General features: G+C 32.7%; 1 protein-coding gene across 1 annotated transcript; it reads left to right on the top strand.

Annotated features, from left to right (window-relative positions):
* The first annotated feature begins 1,374 nt into the window (after positions 1 to 1,374).
* Positions 1,375 to 4,173, top strand: LOC107494867 (uncharacterized). Its single transcript, XM_052263111.1, has 8 exons — positions 1,375 to 1,417; positions 1,511 to 2,122; positions 2,206 to 2,396; positions 2,607 to 2,830; positions 2,963 to 3,077; positions 3,141 to 3,362; positions 3,465 to 3,885; positions 4,154 to 4,173. The coding sequence occupies exons 1-8, from the start codon at positions 1,375 to 1,377 to the stop codon at positions 4,171 to 4,173; spliced, it is 1,848 nt and encodes a 615-aa protein (XP_052119071.1).
* The last annotated feature ends 16,024 nt before the right edge of the window (positions 4,174 to 20,197 follow it).

Here is a 20,197-nt window from a genome sequence, read left to right as displayed (position 1 = left end):
GGGTAGAATCGGGTTGACTCGGCTAGACTCGGATAAAATCGTGCAAACTCGCGAGTTTGCTAGCGAGTCAACGAGTTTAATTTCGTTGCCCATTTTTTGCCAAAACGGCATCATTTTGGCCCAGAAAAAAAAACCCTACAGCTAAGTGGCTAACCCAAACCCGGTAACCTAAACCCACACCCACTAATGAAGAAGTGAAGTTCGAAACCCTTGTGACTCCCTCCACCAAACCCTCACGGCTAGCCTCACTCCTCACTCCCTCCACCATCTAAGGCGACGTTGTCTACGCCGCCACGCAGAGGCCGGACGCCAGAGTCTAGACGGATCCCTCGCCTTCTCACCTCCCCTCGCCTCATCCCTCATCCCCCACTGCTCACCCACGCAGCATCGCAGAGCCCAGTGAAGGACCACCACGCAGAGTCGCAGTCTCGTAGAGCCCACCAGGCCACCACCACGCAGAGTCGCACAGCGCCAGAGCCCACCACCACGCCGTTTGCCTCCCCTCCCCTGTTCTGCCCTCGTCGGCCTTGTTCTATTTTTCTTCACTGAAGCACTGCCGATCTGCTTCAAGTGATAAAGTCTGCCCATCTCCAAGGTAATTTTGTTAAACTAATTCAAATGCTAACAATTTTGATTGCAATTATTCAATTCTGCAAATTTATTAAGGCCCTGATCTGCGTTTGATCTGTTGAAAAAAAATTAATGTGTGAAAAAAAATTGATGCTGCTTGCCTGCTTCTGTAATCTGTACTTCATGCTTCATGCTTCAATCATGGTTAAAAACTTAAAATGTGTGGATAGTGCTTCTGTTATATATTTTTTTCTTTTGTTTTCTGCTTCTGTTATGTAGTTATGTTTAGTTTACTGAAATTCTGAAGTCTGAATTGAAACTCTGAAGTCTGAATTGTTAGTTAGTGTTACTGACTTACTGTGTTAGTTTAATTGAAAGTCTGAAGTCTGAATTGTTAGTTTAAATGAAAATGTATCTGTTGTGTGATAAAGTGAGTATTGGAGTATTGGTGGTTGACTGGTTGCCATTGTTTTAATTTGTTTGTGCTTGATCATATTGATGACCTCAAAGGGGGTTCATATGACAATGAGAATGGACTTTTGGGTTAACTGGGTGGTATATTATTCCGAATCACAAAAGTATTGCTTGTTGTACTGCATTTGGAGTGATGATTATTGATTAAGTCTTATGAATTATGATGCTGAAAATTTTTCATCTTTTGAACATTATTGTTGTAAGTGTAGCTGAAACTAGTGTTAGTTATGAATTTAGTTAGTGGATAATCTGAATATGAATTTAGTTAGTGAATAATCTGAATCTGAATTTGTTGTTTGGGTTGTTGATTTTTAGGGATAAAAATACAAAATGTCTGAGAATGTTGGTTCAGGGACAGGGTCTTCGCTTCCTAGTATTCCTAGACCTACACCTGCTGTTTCTAGGAGGAAAAATGCAACTGGAAATAGAAGTGATATATGATGGAAACATGGGATTGATGTTCAAGGCAATGGTAAAAAAGTGAAGTGTAATTATTGCTCAAAGACTATAAGCGGAGGGATTTATAGATTCAAGCATCATCTTGCCGGTACTAAAGAGGATTCAGAGCCTTGTGCTTCAGTACTTGAAGAAGTGAAGGCTGTGATGTTGAAAGTCTGTGTGGAGGCTAAAGAAGCATCATTGAAGAAGAGAAGATTCGGTGATGATGAGGATTATCCTGAACAAACAGAAAAGGAGAAGGACAATTCTCAACAAAAGGGGAAAGATATTTGCAACTTTGTCACAAAAGGAAAAGGCGCTCAAGTTCAATCAACAATAAATCAAATGATGAAGAAGGATCTAAAGGAACAATGTGATCAACAATGTGCCATATTTTTCTATACAACTGCTATTCCTTTCAATGTTATTAAGAATCCCGAATTTTTAAAGTTTTGTGAGATGGTTGGGAGATATGGAATTGGCTACGAACCCCCTTCTTACCATGAGTTAAGAGAAACCCAATTAAAGAAAGCAGTGAACAATGTTGATGAAATGCTTACTAAATTTAAAGTAGAGTGGAAGAGAACTGGTTGTTCAATCATGTCGGATGGATGGACTGATAAAAAAAGACGTAGTATTTGTAATTTCTTGGTGAACAGCCCTAAAGGAACAGTTTTTTTTATTCATTGGACACTTCTGACATCTCGAAAACAACGGATAAAGTTGTCAAAATGCTAGAAGATGCCGTAGAATTTGTTGGTGAAGAGAATGTAGTCCAAATTGTTACAGATAATGCTGCTAATTATAAGGCTGCTGGAGAAAGAATGATGGAGACTAGAAAAAGTTTGTATTGGACACCATGTGCTGCACACTGCATAGATTTGATATTGGAGGATTTTGAAAAGAAGCTAAAGGTGCATGAAACAACCATAAAAAAGGGAAGAAAAATCACCAACTTTATCTACTCCCGGAGTATGCTCATTAGCATGTTGAGGAATTTTACAAAGGGAAGGGACTTGGTTCGGCCAGGTGCCACAAGATTCGCCACTGCCTATTTGACTCTCACTTGTCTTCATGATAATAAAGGACTGTAGATGACTATGTTTACTTCTGCTGATTGGAAGACAACTAAGGTTGCATCAACACCTGAAGGAATAAGAGTCCAAAACATGGCCTTGGATAGTAGGCTATGGAAGAATATTGTCATATGCCTCAAGGCTGCTGCTCCTCTCATTACAGTCCTTCGCTTGGTTGATTCAGATGAAAAATCAGCCATGGGTTTCATCTTTGAAGGCATGAGAAACGCCAAAGAAACAATCAAGACTAACTTCGATTGTGTTAAAAAGAGGTAATCTTGAGTCTTGACTAATTGAAAGCTTTAATATTTGATTATCAATGTATTATGTTACCATGTTTTCTTCTTATATTCAGTTATTTATTTAATTTTCTTATTTTTATTCATTTGCATTGTTATTTTTAGTTATGAACCTATATGGGAAATTATTGATGGAAGGTGGGAAAGTCAATTGCATAGACCATTGCATGCAGCTGCGTATTATCTTAATCCTCATTATCACTATGAACCAAATTTCATGGTTGATGATGCTGACATTAAGATTGGTCTATATAGTTGTTTGAAAAAACTGGTTCCTAACTAGGAAGAAAGAAAAAAGGTTGGTCTACAGCTTCCTGACTTTCATTATGCTAGAGGCCTCTTTCGTAATGAAACTGCAAAGAGTAGTAGGAAGACCATGCTACCTGCTGAGTGGTGGGACTTCTATGGAGATAGTTGTCCAGAACTAAAGAAGTTTGCTATCCGAGTTCTAAGATTAACTTGTAGTTCATCTGGTTGTGAGCGTAATTGGAGTGCATTTGAAATGGTAATTCCTTATTCCTTACTTCCTTAGAACTATTCATTATTTATTTTAATTTTAATTTTAATTTTTGTATTTTTATTAACTATTGGCACTATATGTTTGTAGGTTCATACAAAGAGAAAAAATCGGTTGCATCAAAAGAAAATGAATGATTTAGTGTATGTGATGTATAATTTGAAGTTAAAGGGCAAGCAAATTAGAAAAACTCCAGAACTTGAATTTGATGCAGTGCATTCTGATGATGAGTGGATAACTGAGGATGTTAATGAAAATATTGCTGAAAGTGTTGAGCATTCTCACTTACCAACGAATGACAATACTAATGATGATCCAAATAGTAATGAATTTGCTATTCCAGGTATGAATAGTAATGAATTCAACATGGGTGAGGGAGGTGAGAATGAGTTTATTAGGGATCCACAACAAAATTTAATAGAGGAAGAAGATGAACATGTGAATGATGATGATGATTTTGTTGGCCGTGTTGAACCTGAGGCTGAAAGAAATGATGTTTCTGATGAAGATGGTAAAGATGATGATGTTGATGCCATGGAAGATGAAGATATTGGAGGATTTGAGTTTTAGAGTTTATTAGAAATTTAATTGTTGCTTTGTTGTTTTCTTTTGTGTTTTGGTTATGTCTTATGAACCTTTGATTGTGTAATTGTGTGTTTTATGTTGAACTAGATAGATACTTTGTGAAGGATTTAAATGTGTGATCCAAAGTACTTGTTGTAACTTGTAATTTTAGTATTAGGTTAATTTATTATGTGTTTTGATGTTGAAATTGTTAGGTTTGAATGTCTATATCTGAGTAAATATATATATTATACATGATATATATATTTTTTTAAAAAAATGTATAACAGGTAAACTCGTACGAGGCTACGAGTCGAGTCTAGGTCAGCTCCACGAGTTTACCTAGACTCGCGAGTTTGACAACCTTGCCTATCAACACTACATATGTTCTAGATAACAAGTACTTTCTAACTGTAGTTGATGAAAAAAATAGATATATTTGACTTTATTTCATGAAAACCAAAACTGAAGTTTTACAATTAATAAATGTGTTCATTCAAATGATTGAAAATCAATATGGAGTCACAATTAAAAGGCTTGGATTAGATAATAGGTTTGAATTTCGATTAACACAGTACTATGCCTCTAAGGGAATCATTCACCAAATTAGTTGTGTTGAAACTCCACAACAAGATGGCACTGTAGAACAGAAACATTAACACATTTTAGAGGTAATTTGCACGTTGATGTTCCATGCTAACATGCCAAAGAAATTATGGAATCTTGCAGTTGGGTATGCTATTCATATTATTAATAGAATACCAAGCATATTATTGAAAAATCAATCACCATATCAAATTCTAAAATATAAGATACCTCGCATTTTTTACTTGAGAGTTTTTGGCTGTTTGGTGTATGCCTCTACATTTGTTAGTCTTAGAACCAACCTGAATGTCAGAGCTAGAAAATGTGTGTTTTTGGACATTAAAGAAGGAGTTAAAGGCTATATACTATATGATGTGAACTAGAAATATATTTGTCTTTAGAAATGTCTTCTTTTATAAAAATACGTTTTCTTTTTCAGAAGTTTTCCAACACCCTACCTAGAGCGATCGAAATCAATATTCTGCATCTCACACACATGTGCAGCATTTAAGTTTTTTTTATGATCATTTCCTCACAATTTCGAATAATGCACTAACAGTTTTCACAAATAGTGATTTGGTGTAATAGATTCTGCATCTCATGTTTTAGATAGGCACACAATGTATCACACAATTTTAGATACACAACCTCAAAATTCTACACTGCCAGAGAATAGTAAGAACATTCATACAATGCATAACATACAATCACAAACACTTAGAAGATCATCTAAAAAAAAGACCTTTTTACCTCACTGATTTTCACTGCATGACAACTTCATCACAACAACTAGACACCAACGGTCCTTCAATTTCTTGTAATATTTCACAGCAATCTCATTTACAATTTTTAGAAGATAATCTTGAACTCATACATGAACAAGCATAGAATTTCTTTGAACAATCATCAATCCTATTTTTTAGGTCAAAATTCATAAACACATTAGCACCTTGTATACCAATGCATGAGTCTTCTCTTCAATTATAGAATCCTCCCTTAAACTTGTAACAACCCAAATTCTAGCCCGTCATGACCAAGGCTAGCAGCTAGGCGCTACTATTTAGTTGACTTTAGGGACTCTAGACCATATATTAAGTACATACATATGAGTCCATTGCATTACTCGATAATATCGTATCAAGTCAAGCATGTGGGAATAATTGTAAGTTAAGTAGATAACACAAGGAAGAGATAAGCATCGCAAAGCATAATCATATCATACATAAAATGCCCGTAGGCATAGTTGATTATATAACCCAAGTTCATACTAAACTGGTTATTATAATATTTACATACTCCATTATTTATACTTATAGGCCCCGGCTCACAAGAGCCACCCTAGTCCGGGACCCGCTCTACTTATTAAATATATACAAAAGAGCTAGCCCTCCAAAAATTCTATCCACAGCGAGGGCAATGACCACTACTAATATGACTACTACCACTACCACTACCACTACCACTACCACTACTACTGATATTGGATATCTGGAGGTTGCTGACACATTATGCTAAAACGAGAGAATCACTCTGACATGTCTGTGATGTTGTTGCTGCTCACATCCTCAGTAGAGTCCTCCTTCCCGGTCTCGAAAGAACTAGAGTACAGGTCCGCCATCATCTGATCGATCCACGCCTCTGAGCTATACTCTGATGAAGGTATGGACCTAGAGCTCTCGAGAACCCTTGGCCCATTAAACCCTAGCTCGGCTGTGGGGGATGGTGGTAGAGCATTGGGCATAGGTATATCGGAGACCACTTGATCCTCATTAGGGTTAAACCATGGTTGGTACTTGGGTATATCAACGATCGGGGACTCTGGTATCAGCTCTGCCACGTTCAGAGGATAAGGCGAGAAAGGTTACTAGCTTCTGCCGGGGTGAAGCTTGGATAGCAGTGTGTCATAGGGCCTATCAGGATCAAAACTCCTGCCTTAGCAAAAGGTGAAAGAAAGAATGGTCGGGAAGATAGTAGTTATGTGTACGCGAACTATCCCAAAATACCACAGTCCCCGTTTTGGGATCCACGTAGTTGCTGTACGTTGGGTACTCAAAGAAGATCATGCCGGTCCCCATCTGCGGAAATGAGAAAGGGGGTGAAAACTTAAAGTTTCCAGCAAGGTACTATATGAAAAACCTGAGGGGTTCATAGTCCAAGTCTAATCTTTTACAAGGTCACAACAGTAATCAGTCATACAAACAAATGCAACCACAAGTATTTAACAATATAACATTCACATATACAAGTAAACAATCACAAGCAGATAGATGCAGCAACTAATTATGATGCATGTCTTGTCCTACGCAGGTCATGAGCTCATGCGTCGGTTGGCTACCCGCAGCTCGACGTTACCCAGGCCAAGTCCGGATATGGCTACTCCACTAGGTCGGTCGCGCACCGGTGCCTGAAATACAGTCGTGGTACTAGTAAAGAATGGCCCAAAAAATACAAGGTGTTCCCGTAAGTAACAGTCCGTATGGCAGACGTTTCCACGTTCATATAGTCTCTGGCCATGCAGGATGGAAGTTCGCTCTGCCAGGTATCTCTTAGCACCTTGGAGTTTACAGTTTCTTTTTTCGCGGCACATCTCAACAAAATTTATTTCTAAGGGAATTCTCTGGCCTTATTTTATAAAAACTTGTGCATGGTTCTTTCTTAATGTATCTCAACCTTGTCATATTTTAACATTTTGTCCTTTTTACTTAACTTCTCTTTTACTGTTTTTGTTAGGTTTCTAATGATGCTTTTACCACTAATGTTATTATTTTACCATTATATCTTCATATTTTTCTCATAGACCTTATATCCTTCGTTAAGTTGATTAATCATTTTTATTTTGTGCTTTATACCTAAAAATTTTCATTTTTGTCTTAAGTGTTCTAGTTTTACCGTTTAACCTTTTTAGCATCAAAATTTTACCGAATTAATTTTAATAATTTTCTATAACCAAAATTACTCCTAAAAAGGCAATTTTTACCATTTAGGAACCTAAAAACTAATTTACCCTTTATTAATTTATTTACTGGCTCTAATTATCTTTTTTTATCGTTTTAATCCTAACTTTTACTAAAACTTTTATTTAGGTCTAAAACTTTTATTTTAAATATAATTTTAACCCAAATAGTTTATACAATTATTATTTGATTCCTAAACCTATTAAATTTAGAATTTTACTTATATCTTGTCTATATTATATTTTTAACCTCCTTTTTACTCGAAAGTGACCATAACACTCGTTTTATTTGTACCTACTTGTTCCATAGGATTAAAAATATTTTTCTAACTACTTTTAAACTCTTTTTTACTATAATTTTCGTACTCTTAGTGATTAAAATTTTCAGAGGTACAATTTTTGCATTTTTCTTTACTTTTGTGACATTTAAAACTTGAAACGTAAATCTCAAGTGCTTCCATATTTTTGGCTGTTACCGTACAAAATATTGAGGCAATTATATAATATATTACACATGTTTAACAAGACAAAATAGCAGTAACTCATAGAATTTTTAAAATTTTAAAATAAGCACAAATTCCTTCCAAAATGGCTCACATAAATACCGAAAATAAGTACAAACATATTCTAACTAATCTTAACCCTTAAGTTTTATTTAATTCAGTTATTAAACATTTCAAATGCTAGAAAATGTGCACACAAAGGCAGAAATACAGCTAGTCGTAGTGCAGTTTTCTTTTTTTGGCTGAAAGTGTCGCAAAAACGTCAAAATTCAACCACTTTGAGCTCAAATTTTTCTAACTCTTTAGGTATGCTTTAAGAGGAGTTTTCTATACATGGAGGAGAGTAAGAATTTATCATGGCCATTGTTGAAAAAAACAGAAAATGAAAGGAGAATGAACAAGAATCTACTTGCTGAAATTTCGGTATAAACACAAGAATTAGCGAAAATGGGCAAAGGTTTGTATTTGTATGGCTTGAGTCCTTGAAGAACACTTGAAGAACAATGTAAGAACAGTGAGAAATAAGGGCTGGGATGTGGAGGAGAGGTGCAGAATTTACTCTCTCTTTCTTACTCTAAAACATGGTAAAATGGTAACAAAATGCATAAAGTGTTTTTGAATTTTGTGACTAATTCTTCCTTAAATAAAAAATCAAAGTCTTGATAAATTTATGATGGTAAAAGAGGCTGAAGTTTTTGTGGTCAAGGGTTGGGATTTAATGAATAAGAGGCATGAAAACGAGGAAGCTTGGTCAGCATTTGCGGATCGAGCTTATATGTAATGAACCGAAGTTAGTTACTCGGGGTTAAAAACACAACAGGGAGGGGTGAGAGGCTGAGATAATCTCGTTCTAGAGGCTAAGAGAGAGGAGAGTATTTTTTGGAAAACAAGTAAGAGGATTCGAAGTCTCTAGGAGTCGTTTGCAGAATACTAGCCATAAATTTGGTTCGGGTAACTTTTATCATGCGGTAAAATAATTAATGACTAATATTTATTCTTAAAGAAGTAAATCATGGATGAATGATTAATATAATTTTAGAGACACATTTACATGGGTAGAAATTATTTTTACCACTGGTTCAAAGGTTTTCGATTACTAGAGTTCTTCTCGGCGTACGCAAAACCGTCACTAAAAGTGTTTTCCCAACTCAAAAAGCCTCTATGAGAAAAATATGCCAATTGTAAGCTAATATTTAATACCAAATAGTCATATTTGACTTAGAGAGATTAAATGTCGTCATAAAGGTAATTCCAACCTTATTAATGGTCTTTTTTATTTAATTTTTTATTTTTTTTCATTTTTTAATCTTCGTTTTTTTACCATTGGATCTGCCTCACTATTTCTTATTAGACCGCGGTTCAGGATTTTGCAGGATAAATTTTAAAATAATCAGAAAAGTCTATTTACCAAAAATTAGGTTCTTACAAAACCAGCTCATACACAAAGAGCCTAAAAGCTATGCTGAGGCCATCTGTGATTAAAATTGGCAAGAAGCAATTAATGTGAAACTTGCTGCTTTGAAGTAGAATAATACTTGGACTTTAACATCACTCCCTGTTGTCAAAAGAGTATTAGGCTGCAAATGGGTATTTGATAAACCACTATTTTATAGTTTATATTGTATTTAGTTGAGTGGTTTTATCAAGCTTTTCACCCACTTATTCATAGGATTTGCATGATTTTATAATTCCTTCCTAGTTTAGTTCTATGATCGAAAACATGCTTCTTTGATCTTAATTTAGCTAATCTTAATCCTTTCTTATTACCATTCGATGCCTTGATCTGTGTGTTAAGTGTTTCAAGCTTCATAGGGCAGGAATGACTTGGAGATTGGAAAGGAAGTTTTCAAAAATGGAAGGAAACGCGGACGCGTGACGTGCGCGATCTGCAGAATTATAAAAGTCACTGGTAGAGATTCTGGGCCGCATTTCAACCCAGTTTTTGGCCCAGAAACACAGATTAAAGTCAAGGAATATGCAAAGACTCATGAGTTTTTTTGATAATTCATAATTTTTAGTTTTAGATGTAGTTTTTAGAGGGAGAGGTTCTCTCCTCTCTCTTAGGATTTAGGATTAGGATTAGGATTAAGATTTCTTTTCACTTCAAGATTATTTCATCTTCATCTCAGGTTCAATGTTCTTCTATTTATTGTCTCTTTTATTTATTTAATGACATCCATGTTAGATTTTCTTATTTAAATATAATTTGAGATATTTTCAGATCTATGATTTGTTTCTTTTATTTATATAAATAATTTAGATTTTTTCCTTTTGGCTTTGGTTGATTAATTAGTAACTCTTGAGTTGTCAAACTCATTGTTGACTGAAAATTGGAATTCTTCTAGAATTAATTCAAGTTCCAATAACTCTAGCCTTTCCCAAGGAAAGACTAGGACCTGAGGAATCAAAAATTAATTCATCACTTAACTTACCTTCATAGTTAGAGGTTAACAAAGTGGGAGAAAAATCCAATTCTCATCACAATTGATAAGGATAACCGGGATAGGACCTCCAGTTCTCATACCTTGCCAAAAGGTTTATTAGTTATTATTTTAACGACTTGTTATTTTATATTACTTGTTCAACCATTTTTAAAACCCCGATTTATAATCTTCATAACCAATAATAAGAACATACCTCCCTGCAATTCCTTGAGAAGACGACCCGAGGTTTAAATACTTCGGTTATCAATTTATTTAGGGGTTTGTTACTTGTGACAACCAAAATGTTTGTAAGAAAGGTTGATTGATTGGTTTAGTAACTATACTTACAACGAGAGTTTACTATAACTTCTAAACCATCAATCTTCAGTTCTTCAGTATTCAAGTTGAAATTGAGAGCTGATGGTTCCATAGAAGGATACAAAACGAGGCTTGTTGCTCAAGGCTTTACCCAAACGGTTAGTATTGACTACTTTAAAACTTTTAGTCCATTCATAAAAATGAATACACTGGCCATTATTTTGTCCATTGCTACTGTAAGAAACTGGTTTGTGGACCAGATAGATGTCAACACAGTTTTCTAACATGGGTATTTAGTTGAAAAGGTCTACATGAGCCCCCTCCCCCTAGGCTCCCTCTTCCAACACCAAACATGGTTTGCAGATTAGATCATTCGCTTTATGGGCTGAAACAGGCAAGCAGGCAATAGAACACTAAACTAATCTCTACGTTACTGAAGGCTGGTTATGCTCAATCCAAACATGATTACAGTTTATTCACCAAATTTTTTAGTTCTGGTTTGATTGCAATTTTAGTGTATGTCAATTATCTCCTCTTAGTAGGGGATGACATGAATGAAATTACAGCTTTAAAATAGCATCTCCATAACTTGTTCAAAATCAAGGACATTGGAGAATTGAAGTTCTTCTTGGGATTAAAGGTGGATTGATGTAAGAGGGGGATTCGGCTATGTTAAAGGAAGTACTGCCTCAATCTAATCAAGGAATATAGCTTGCTGGACACTAAAGCTGCCTCAACTCCTATGGACTACACTAAAAGTTGGCAAAGACCTCAGGAACACCACTCACATTAACTATTGAATATAGAAGATTGGTTGGAAAATTGATTTATCTAACCAACACTAGACCAAAAATTAGTTATGCGGCAAGATAGTTGAGCCAATTTTGAGGCAGCCCTTTGAGCATTAAAATACCTTAAAGGGACACCATCCTTGGGATTAATATTTTCTGCTCAAACTAACATGGAACCAACAGGTTTTTCTGATAGTGACCGGAGAATCTATCCCGACACATGAAGATCGATATCTGGCTATTGTTTTTTTTATAAGAACCTCAATAATCTCTTGAAAAAGTAAGAAGCAAGGGATAGTGGTAAGCTCATCATGTGAAGCTGAGCATAAAGCACTTATCATGACAATTAGAGAAGTCCAGTGGATCACATACATACTAAATGATTTGCAAATTGAACTAAGAAAGTCGATTGTAATTTACTGTGGCAGCCAATCGGCCCTTCATGTTGCAGCCAATCCAACATTTCATGAAAAGACCAAGCACATAGAAATGGATTGCCATGCTGTAAGAGACAAATGGCAAGAGCAAGTGACCAAATTACAACTGATTTTGACTACAAATCAGACAACAAATATTGGGTAAGATAAACCTTCTATTATAGTAGCTGAGTTGTTGTATAGTAGTTAAGTAGTTGTATAATTAGTTGGTAAGAAAAAACTGATGTGGCAAGTTAGTTATTGTACCGAAATAGGGAGAGTTAGTTAGAGTTCTTCTTCTAGAAGGTTAGTAAGCACTGAACACTATTTATATCAGAATGTGTAAACAAACTCAGTTAAAAAAAAATTCATAGAAATGAAGTATAGTGATTTGAACCTTCTCTCTTTAGTCATGGTTCTTCACAGCAATATTTTTCATGAAGTTTTTTTTCACTAACTCTATGGAGTTCACCAATTTTAACACATGATACAAGTATTTTAGATATTAAATTGACACTACTAGAAATGCAGTTTTTATTGTGAGATTTTTTGTCAAAAATTTTTTTTCTATTACAATAGAAATTACTGTTAGACTTTCTTATGATAATAATAAAATTTAGAAAGTAAGAGAAATTATCAATGAAATTAAAAATTTGACATTAAATCCAACAAAATTTTAGCACCAAAATGCTTCCACTTAATTTGGTGCGAGTATTACCATCAGAGTTTTAGTCAAATTTCTGACAATAATAACGAGACAACTTTTTTCGGGCTGTCAAATTTTTATGTGATTTTAAGATAAAATGATAAATTTCATTTGATAAAGCAATTATCATCATATTTTTTTATTAGGGTAAATGATCAAATTAGTCCCTGAAAGATCACTTGTTCTTTAAATTGGTCCCTAAAATATTTTTTTAATCAAATTCATTTTTTAAAGATTTTAAATTAGTCATGTTAGTCCTTCCATCACTTTGTTTGTTGATGGTGTCAAAATTTGTTAATGTGTCATATTAAGTGACACCCCAACACAAATCTAGGAGTTTTAATTGATTATTAATATGATTAGTTTAAGAAATTAGATCAAATCAAAACCTAATTGAGAGGAGAACTTGAAGCATTTGAATCCCTCAATTTGAGGTTATTTTGATCTAATTATAAACTAATCATGTTAATAGTCAATTAAGACTCCTAAGTGTGTGTTAGGGTGTCACTTAACGTGTGACATCATTAGTAAATTTTAACACTATCAACAAACAAAATGACAAAAAGACTAATATGAGTAATTTAAAATCTTTAAAGAACGAATTTGATTAAAAAAAAATTTTTAGGGACCAATTTAAAAAATAAATAATTTTGTAAAGACTAATTTAACAATTTACTCCATTAAAAAATTACAATAACAATCATAAACTTAAAAGAAGCGCACTTCCTCTTCATTCTTGAACCCTCACTTCTTTCTCAAGCCGCCTCACTCCATTGTTTAAATTTCCACTTCTTCCCAAAATAAGTTACTTCCAGTCCCACTGCCATTGCGTCGTTGAAAACTTTCTCTTTTTCTTGCCCTCTCTTTCCTCTCTTTAAAATAATATTATTACATATTATATTTATAATATTATCGATTAATTTACTAATAAAAAACTTAGTATTTAAAATTCAAGATTTATGATTTGATACTTAAAATATATATTTATTTTTTTATAATTTTTATATTTATAAAATTTAATGTAATATTAGTGCATATTATATCTTTAATATTATTAATTAATTTACTTATCTAAATTTTAGGATTTAGAGTGGTATATTGTTTAAGACTTAGGGTATAGATTTTTTTTTTAAATTCATAAGATTAATGTAATATTAGTACATATTATATCTATAATATTATCGACTAATTCATTTATCAAAATGTTATTGTTTCACTCGATTTTTAGTAAACTCGACAGGGTATCGAATCGAGCATGTATCAGGATCTCAATTTGAAGAGCAGATACGACTCCTTTAAAAAGAAGAAGCTCAACCCAAGAATTATTTAGTATTTGTATCCAGACGAACTGCGTCAAATTATTAGTGGCAAGTTATAACAAATAAAATGAAAATGTGTGAAATAAATAAAAGAGAACTTTGAATAAATAATGTAAGTGAAATGGAAATTAACAGAACAACGAATAACAATGAAATATTTAAAACAAAGAAGTTAAAAGAAAGAAAAATGAATGATAATAAAATAAAACGGGTTCCTAACACTTACATGCACTTGCACTCCATGATCTTCCATTGCGTCAGTGAGACTAAGAATTTTAACAGAGTTTTGTGTAACGATCTAGTATTTTTTTTATTAAAGTCCCTGAACTCTTCTGGATTCTTCCTATTTATAGATCATAAGGATAAACTTACTTCTGAAGGATCTTGACCACAACCTAGTTCCTCATTTTTCTTAGATCATGACTTTGTCTTGACCCTGAAAAACCTTCATAGTGGCTTCCCCATGTTCTGACTTGCCTTCGCCTCCAAACCCCACCTTCTTACATCATGTCCACTTTTAACCACGTGGTGTATCTGGTTTCAACCCCATTGCTTGACTTTTCTCAAATCATCAAATCCTCGACTTCGATTAATTCCCATCGTAGTCGAAGGTGGATCTCGCTATAGCCAAATATTCGAGCCATTAATTGTATTTTGACCTCTTATGAATCGTAGTCGAATTTTTTCATAAGTCAAAATTCGTACTAATAGTTATAATTTAGGGTTCGATAATAACAAGAATTTGTTATTTGGTATCTAGGATATATAGATTTGTTATGAAAGTTTAATTTTTAAAGTTTATTTGGTATTTTTCTAAAGTTTAAAATAATATTAAGGGCGGGTGTGCGGCCGAAGTGGCCGACTGTTTAGGAGGGAAGGGACAGGCAGGCAGCTGAGGGTGCCCTGCGTCCAGGGGGTTCGGGGGCTGCCGTGATTTTTGGAGGCCGTCTGTCAGGAAAAAAGGATGGGTGGGCTGCCAAGAGAGCCGATTGTTCTATGGATAGGAAAGGGACGGGTGTGTGACCAAAGTTGTCGTTCGTATGAGGAAAAGGGGGTGGGCGGGTGGTTAAATGGGCCGTTTGTCTGGGAGGAAGGGACAGGTGGGCTGTCAAGGGGGCCGAATGTCTCGGGGAGGGGCGAGGCGGCAGGACGGGCAGGCATGCAGCCGAGTTTGCCATCCATTCGGGGGTGGGAGAAGGAGCGACTTGGCAGACAAGTGGATTGTCCGTTCGGAGGGGAGGGGACATGAGGAAGATCTTCATTTTAAAGTCTTTAACGAGATGTTTGAATTTTTGGAAAATGAGGAGAAAGAAAATATGAAGAAAAAAAAAAAGTAAAAAAGTAAAATTTTTGTTGTGTTGGGCAAAGAGTAAAAATCGGGTGAAAAAAATATGGTGTGAGTTTTAAATCTCTTCTCTCCGAAAATGAGATGAAAATAGAAAAAAATAGATAAATATTGATAAAATTACAAATTTACCTTTTAATTAATAAAAAAATAAATTATTTAAACATATTAATGTAATTTTATTCTTTTATGATTTTCTCTCTTTTAATTTTTTTCTTCATCTAAATAAAAAAATCACGCTAATTTTTTCTCTTAATTTTTTTTATCCACACAATACATAAAAAAATATATTTTTTGTCTTATTTTTTATTTTTTTATTTTCTTTTTTTATTTTCTATCATTAATCCAAAAAAATGTATAAATATCACATTTCTACCCTTTAGACGAATATTATTATGGTGCTATCATATATATATAACATAATTAAATTGTAATTTATTTATTTATAAAATTTAAATTTAAATGATGTAAAATATCATTTTTATTATTCAACAATAATATTATTTTTATTTTATGTTCAATGATTTTGTAAATACAATTTTTAATTAATTATTCATATTATCAACAAGAATTTAATACGGTTGAACTTTTATTTATTTTTTATTTGGGTCATAGTAAATGTTTTACTATTATAAGAAAAGAATTAGAACATTTTTTGTTGAACATTTTAAAATTTCTTAGATCTTATGTATATATTTATTATTCTATTTGTTATAAATTTACTTATTAATATTGTCGACAGTTTTAAGTTTATTAACATTTTTTATATTATCTTTTATATTTTTCATTTTATTATAATTTTATATATATTTACTTAATTACTAGCAGAAGCCCCGCGCATACGCGCGGGTAATAGTAATGTTTGGATGGTGTAACTGCTTTGTTTAAAATATTGGATTGAATACTAATATTGTAAGTAATATATATAACGGTCTTTTGACCGATTTTAACATAGAGTAATAAGACATAATATAAATAAGATGTGAAATTAAAGAAAATATAGATAAAAAAAAGAGCCGTTGAATATTTTAGTTGTGTTGTACTATCTACTATGTACTTCCTTCTAATTAAAAATGTAAGGTTCTAAAATTAGTGTAAACAATAAAGGAAACACAATAAACAAAAGAAATATAAAAGATAAGAAGATGATAGAATTGACACCGTCATTTAGATCTATGCTCTAATGAAAAATTGGAGGAAAATATGAGTAACTATGAATATCCACTACTTTGTTAAGTAATATTTTTCTATTTTTGCATCAAGTTGGAATATAAATGCATAGAAAGATTATAATTTAATAGAAATTTGAAATATTTGGAAGCAATCCAACCAAGGCAGCATAAAATGAAAAAAATCATGTTAATAGGATTTGAGAAGAGTTTAATATACTAAATAGTGCTCCTTTAATTTTAAACTAATTAATAATTTAAGTATAGTTTACATAATTAGCTAGCGTGCATAAGAAAAGAGTAATACATTTAAAGAAGCCATAATAATAAAGGTGGCTAATTCAAAATTAATAGATTATGTTGTTATTGGAAATTTTTTTTCTAAAATAGAAAGCATAAAATACCTTTTTTATATTTGTATCATGAAATCTTGAGCAATTGCTAATTTGCAGGAAATTAAAATAATTAAATAGAATTAAAACAGAAAAAATATATAAAACAAAAAATAGTCTTATTAAATTAAAAAGGAAAGAAAAAGTTTTAGTTGCTTTTATGTCAAATTATCAATTATTATTGTTTTTGGAATAAGATTTTGGCCATTAGATTAAAAATACTTTTATGACCTCAAACAAATACACTATCAAAAAAAAAGATACAAAATAAAAATGATAAAAAGAAATCATAACTCCTAATAAAAAAAATATATATCCATTTACAATTTTTCTGTATAGAAGACTCATCTTTTGATTGTTTTTTTTATATATTATTCTCTGATGTCATCTACTACAACAGATAAACAATTTGACTTTAAAAGAATATTTTTTTAGACTTTCTCCAAAATTTTGGCTTTTGAGAAAATGTTTTTTTCACGAATGTTTTTGTCTTTTCTGTATTTATTAATATATATTTCCATAAAAATAAATATATAACTATCCTTTTATTCTACTATATCCTTCTTTGCTTTTAGAAAACTTAAATTTATGCATCTATTCTATAAGTAGCCAATAATTTTCGCTGTAATATATTGAACATAAAACAAAGACAATACACACAATTTTGTAATAACTTTTATATCCAATGTTAGCCAGAATAAATGAAAAAAATCAATAAAAAAATAACTAACAAAATTTGAAACCGTATAATTTTTTTTTTAAAATAAGCCATCAAACAAAGATAGACAATTTAAGTATAATCTTATTTATAACAACATAACCTTTTGTTAAGTATATAAAACTCAGGTGTTAAATAATGTAGTGTTAAATAATGTAATGGCATTTAAAATTTAGCTTTAATTTAGTGAGACATTCAACTTAGCAATACAATGATACAATCTTGTGTATATACTGCTGGATGTACATCAAAATTTATTCTTATTTCCAAGCATAGCCTGAAGTGTTTGCTCAAACAAAGATTAAGTCTATTCAAGATTATTAATATTTAATGTGGCTTAATAGCAACCATGATGACTGATAACTACCCATGCTTTCTCTTCTACTCCAGCTCCTCCCGCTATTATTAAATGTAATCTGGGACATCTACTCCAGCTCCAAGATGTTCATGAAACACATGCAATAGTTTTGCAAAAGTACCAATGCAAGTTGGCACAGATGGATGAGGGTCTGTATCCCTTAACCATCTCTCCCGGGTTCAATACTCACTGGAGGATGGGAATGGAGCTTGCTTGTTTGGGAGGGTCGCCCACTTTGCCTCTGCAGTACAGTTCTGCAAAAGTAAAAAAGCCAAATAAAAATCTTTAGTTTAAAAGGGATAATTTTATTTTGAATCAATACAATTATTATGAACTCTTAATGATTCTTCTTCACACAAACAAAAGCATACTACATAAGTGCATACGAAAAATACTATCTCCTTAACACTTTGAGTACTTATTGTTAAGAGTTGACATATATATACACACTAAATCAATGAGATTTTTCTTTTCTCAAATATCATTCGCCAAGAAAAGTAGTGATTCTAGTGATTACTAAGCTATTGTGAGTCTAATTCAATGCACAATGTTCCTCTGTGATAACAACATAAAAAATGAGGAATAACCTTGGAATGTGGAAAGCACAAAAACAACGTAAATAATATAATTTAACGAGGGATATCATTGGAATTTGGAAAGCACAAAAGCAACATAAATAATGCATTAATTTTCATTAACAAAAAATGTAAAGACTTTCCTCTAGAATAATTGAGATGATTCCCGATGTTACCCTTTTCTAAATAAACAAAAAATTGAAAGAGATCATGTATATTCTGATCCAAAGTAACTATTTAACTTTTAATAAATATGTAGCAACACCACATATTCGACCATCAACATTAATGAAATATCTTGAGGAGTTGAAACAATTAGTGCACCTACTATACATTCGGCCATTAAAATTAATAAAAACAGAAAAAGATAAAAAGGGCCATCTGAAGACTGAAAGATAACTTAAAAACACTAAAGCACAGCATGTATAGCAAAGTATAAAGCTTTTCAAAAAGAACTACACTCAATCTAAGGAATGAGAAAGAAAGTCAATAAAATTTTAAGAAAACAATTTTTAGTCAAAATAAGAAAAAAAGTAACAGAATTCGGCAAATTAAATGATACTCTTTGCTCTTATTTTAGTCATCTACATCTCTTTCTCTCTCTGAAATTGACATAAAAACTATTCCACATTAAATAATGAACACAAAAGAATCATTTACGCAAGTTAGGCAATCATATTGGCATTTCAACTCAGATAAAGGATATGCAAACATGTGTATCTAACCTGAGTTGGGCAGTTGTATTACACTGATATTATCATGTTCTTTAAAGACCATAAATAAGAAGATCTTGAAGCTTGTACGTACTGATCATAATATTTAAGAATTAAGATCTCAGAGTTTATTAGGTGAAACCGAAAGGGTATCCATGATCTGCAGGAGAACAAATTTTGACCAAATGAAGAACAAATTGAAAAGATAAAAAACTGAGCAGCTACACTAATTTTAATTAGTTGTAAAACACAAACACAACCTTAAAAAAATTATCTCTTACAGAATTATTTTTTGCATTACTTCATGATCTTCATTACTCCAAAATTATCTCTTATAGAATTTCCAAAAACAAATCCTTTTTATTCAAACCAATTCGAGCTAATAAATTAAAAACTCAAAACATCTTTTGAGAAAATTTATATTGGCATATGTAAAGTGTTAGTGATGAGAGCATTCACATACCAAATGAAGAATTTCTAACAATGTGATGGTGGGAGCAAATCCGAAACACTGTTATGTTAGTCTTGGAATCAATTAGTTAAAATGAAATGAATATAACATACAAATGCTTATTCTTTCTTTATATGTTATAGAATAAGGGCTGCTGACTACAGGAATCAAACCCAAATAAATAGAAATATCAAGAGTACCAAAGACGATACAAAAAAGTAAAATAAAATTTAATCAAAATCCAAAAATGAAATGATAGAATAATACCTCTATCTGCTAGGGTACTTTGGGGAGCTTTGATATGATTCATTTTCAAATGCATCTGACTGGATAGAGTAAGCTGAGTTTACAGGAGGAACTGACGGAAACTCATTCTGATGATGCTTTCAGGGAGTGACTTCAAACCACAAAAGCTTGTTTGTGTGCTCCCCTCATTTGTCGCGTCATTCCACCATTGCCGACATCGAGATCTCCTAATCTTCTCCTCTTCAAGTGTAGCACACCATTCTGCCACTACGCTCTTC

The sequence above is a fragment of the Arachis duranensis genome, chromosome 6 (assembly GCF_000817695.3).
Source record: "Arachis duranensis cultivar V14167 chromosome 6, aradu.V14167.gnm2.J7QH, whole genome shotgun sequence".
NCBI classification, from domain to species: Eukaryota; Viridiplantae; Streptophyta; class Magnoliopsida; order Fabales; family Fabaceae; genus Arachis; species Arachis duranensis.
This window is presented reverse-complemented; position numbering and strand designations above follow the sequence as displayed.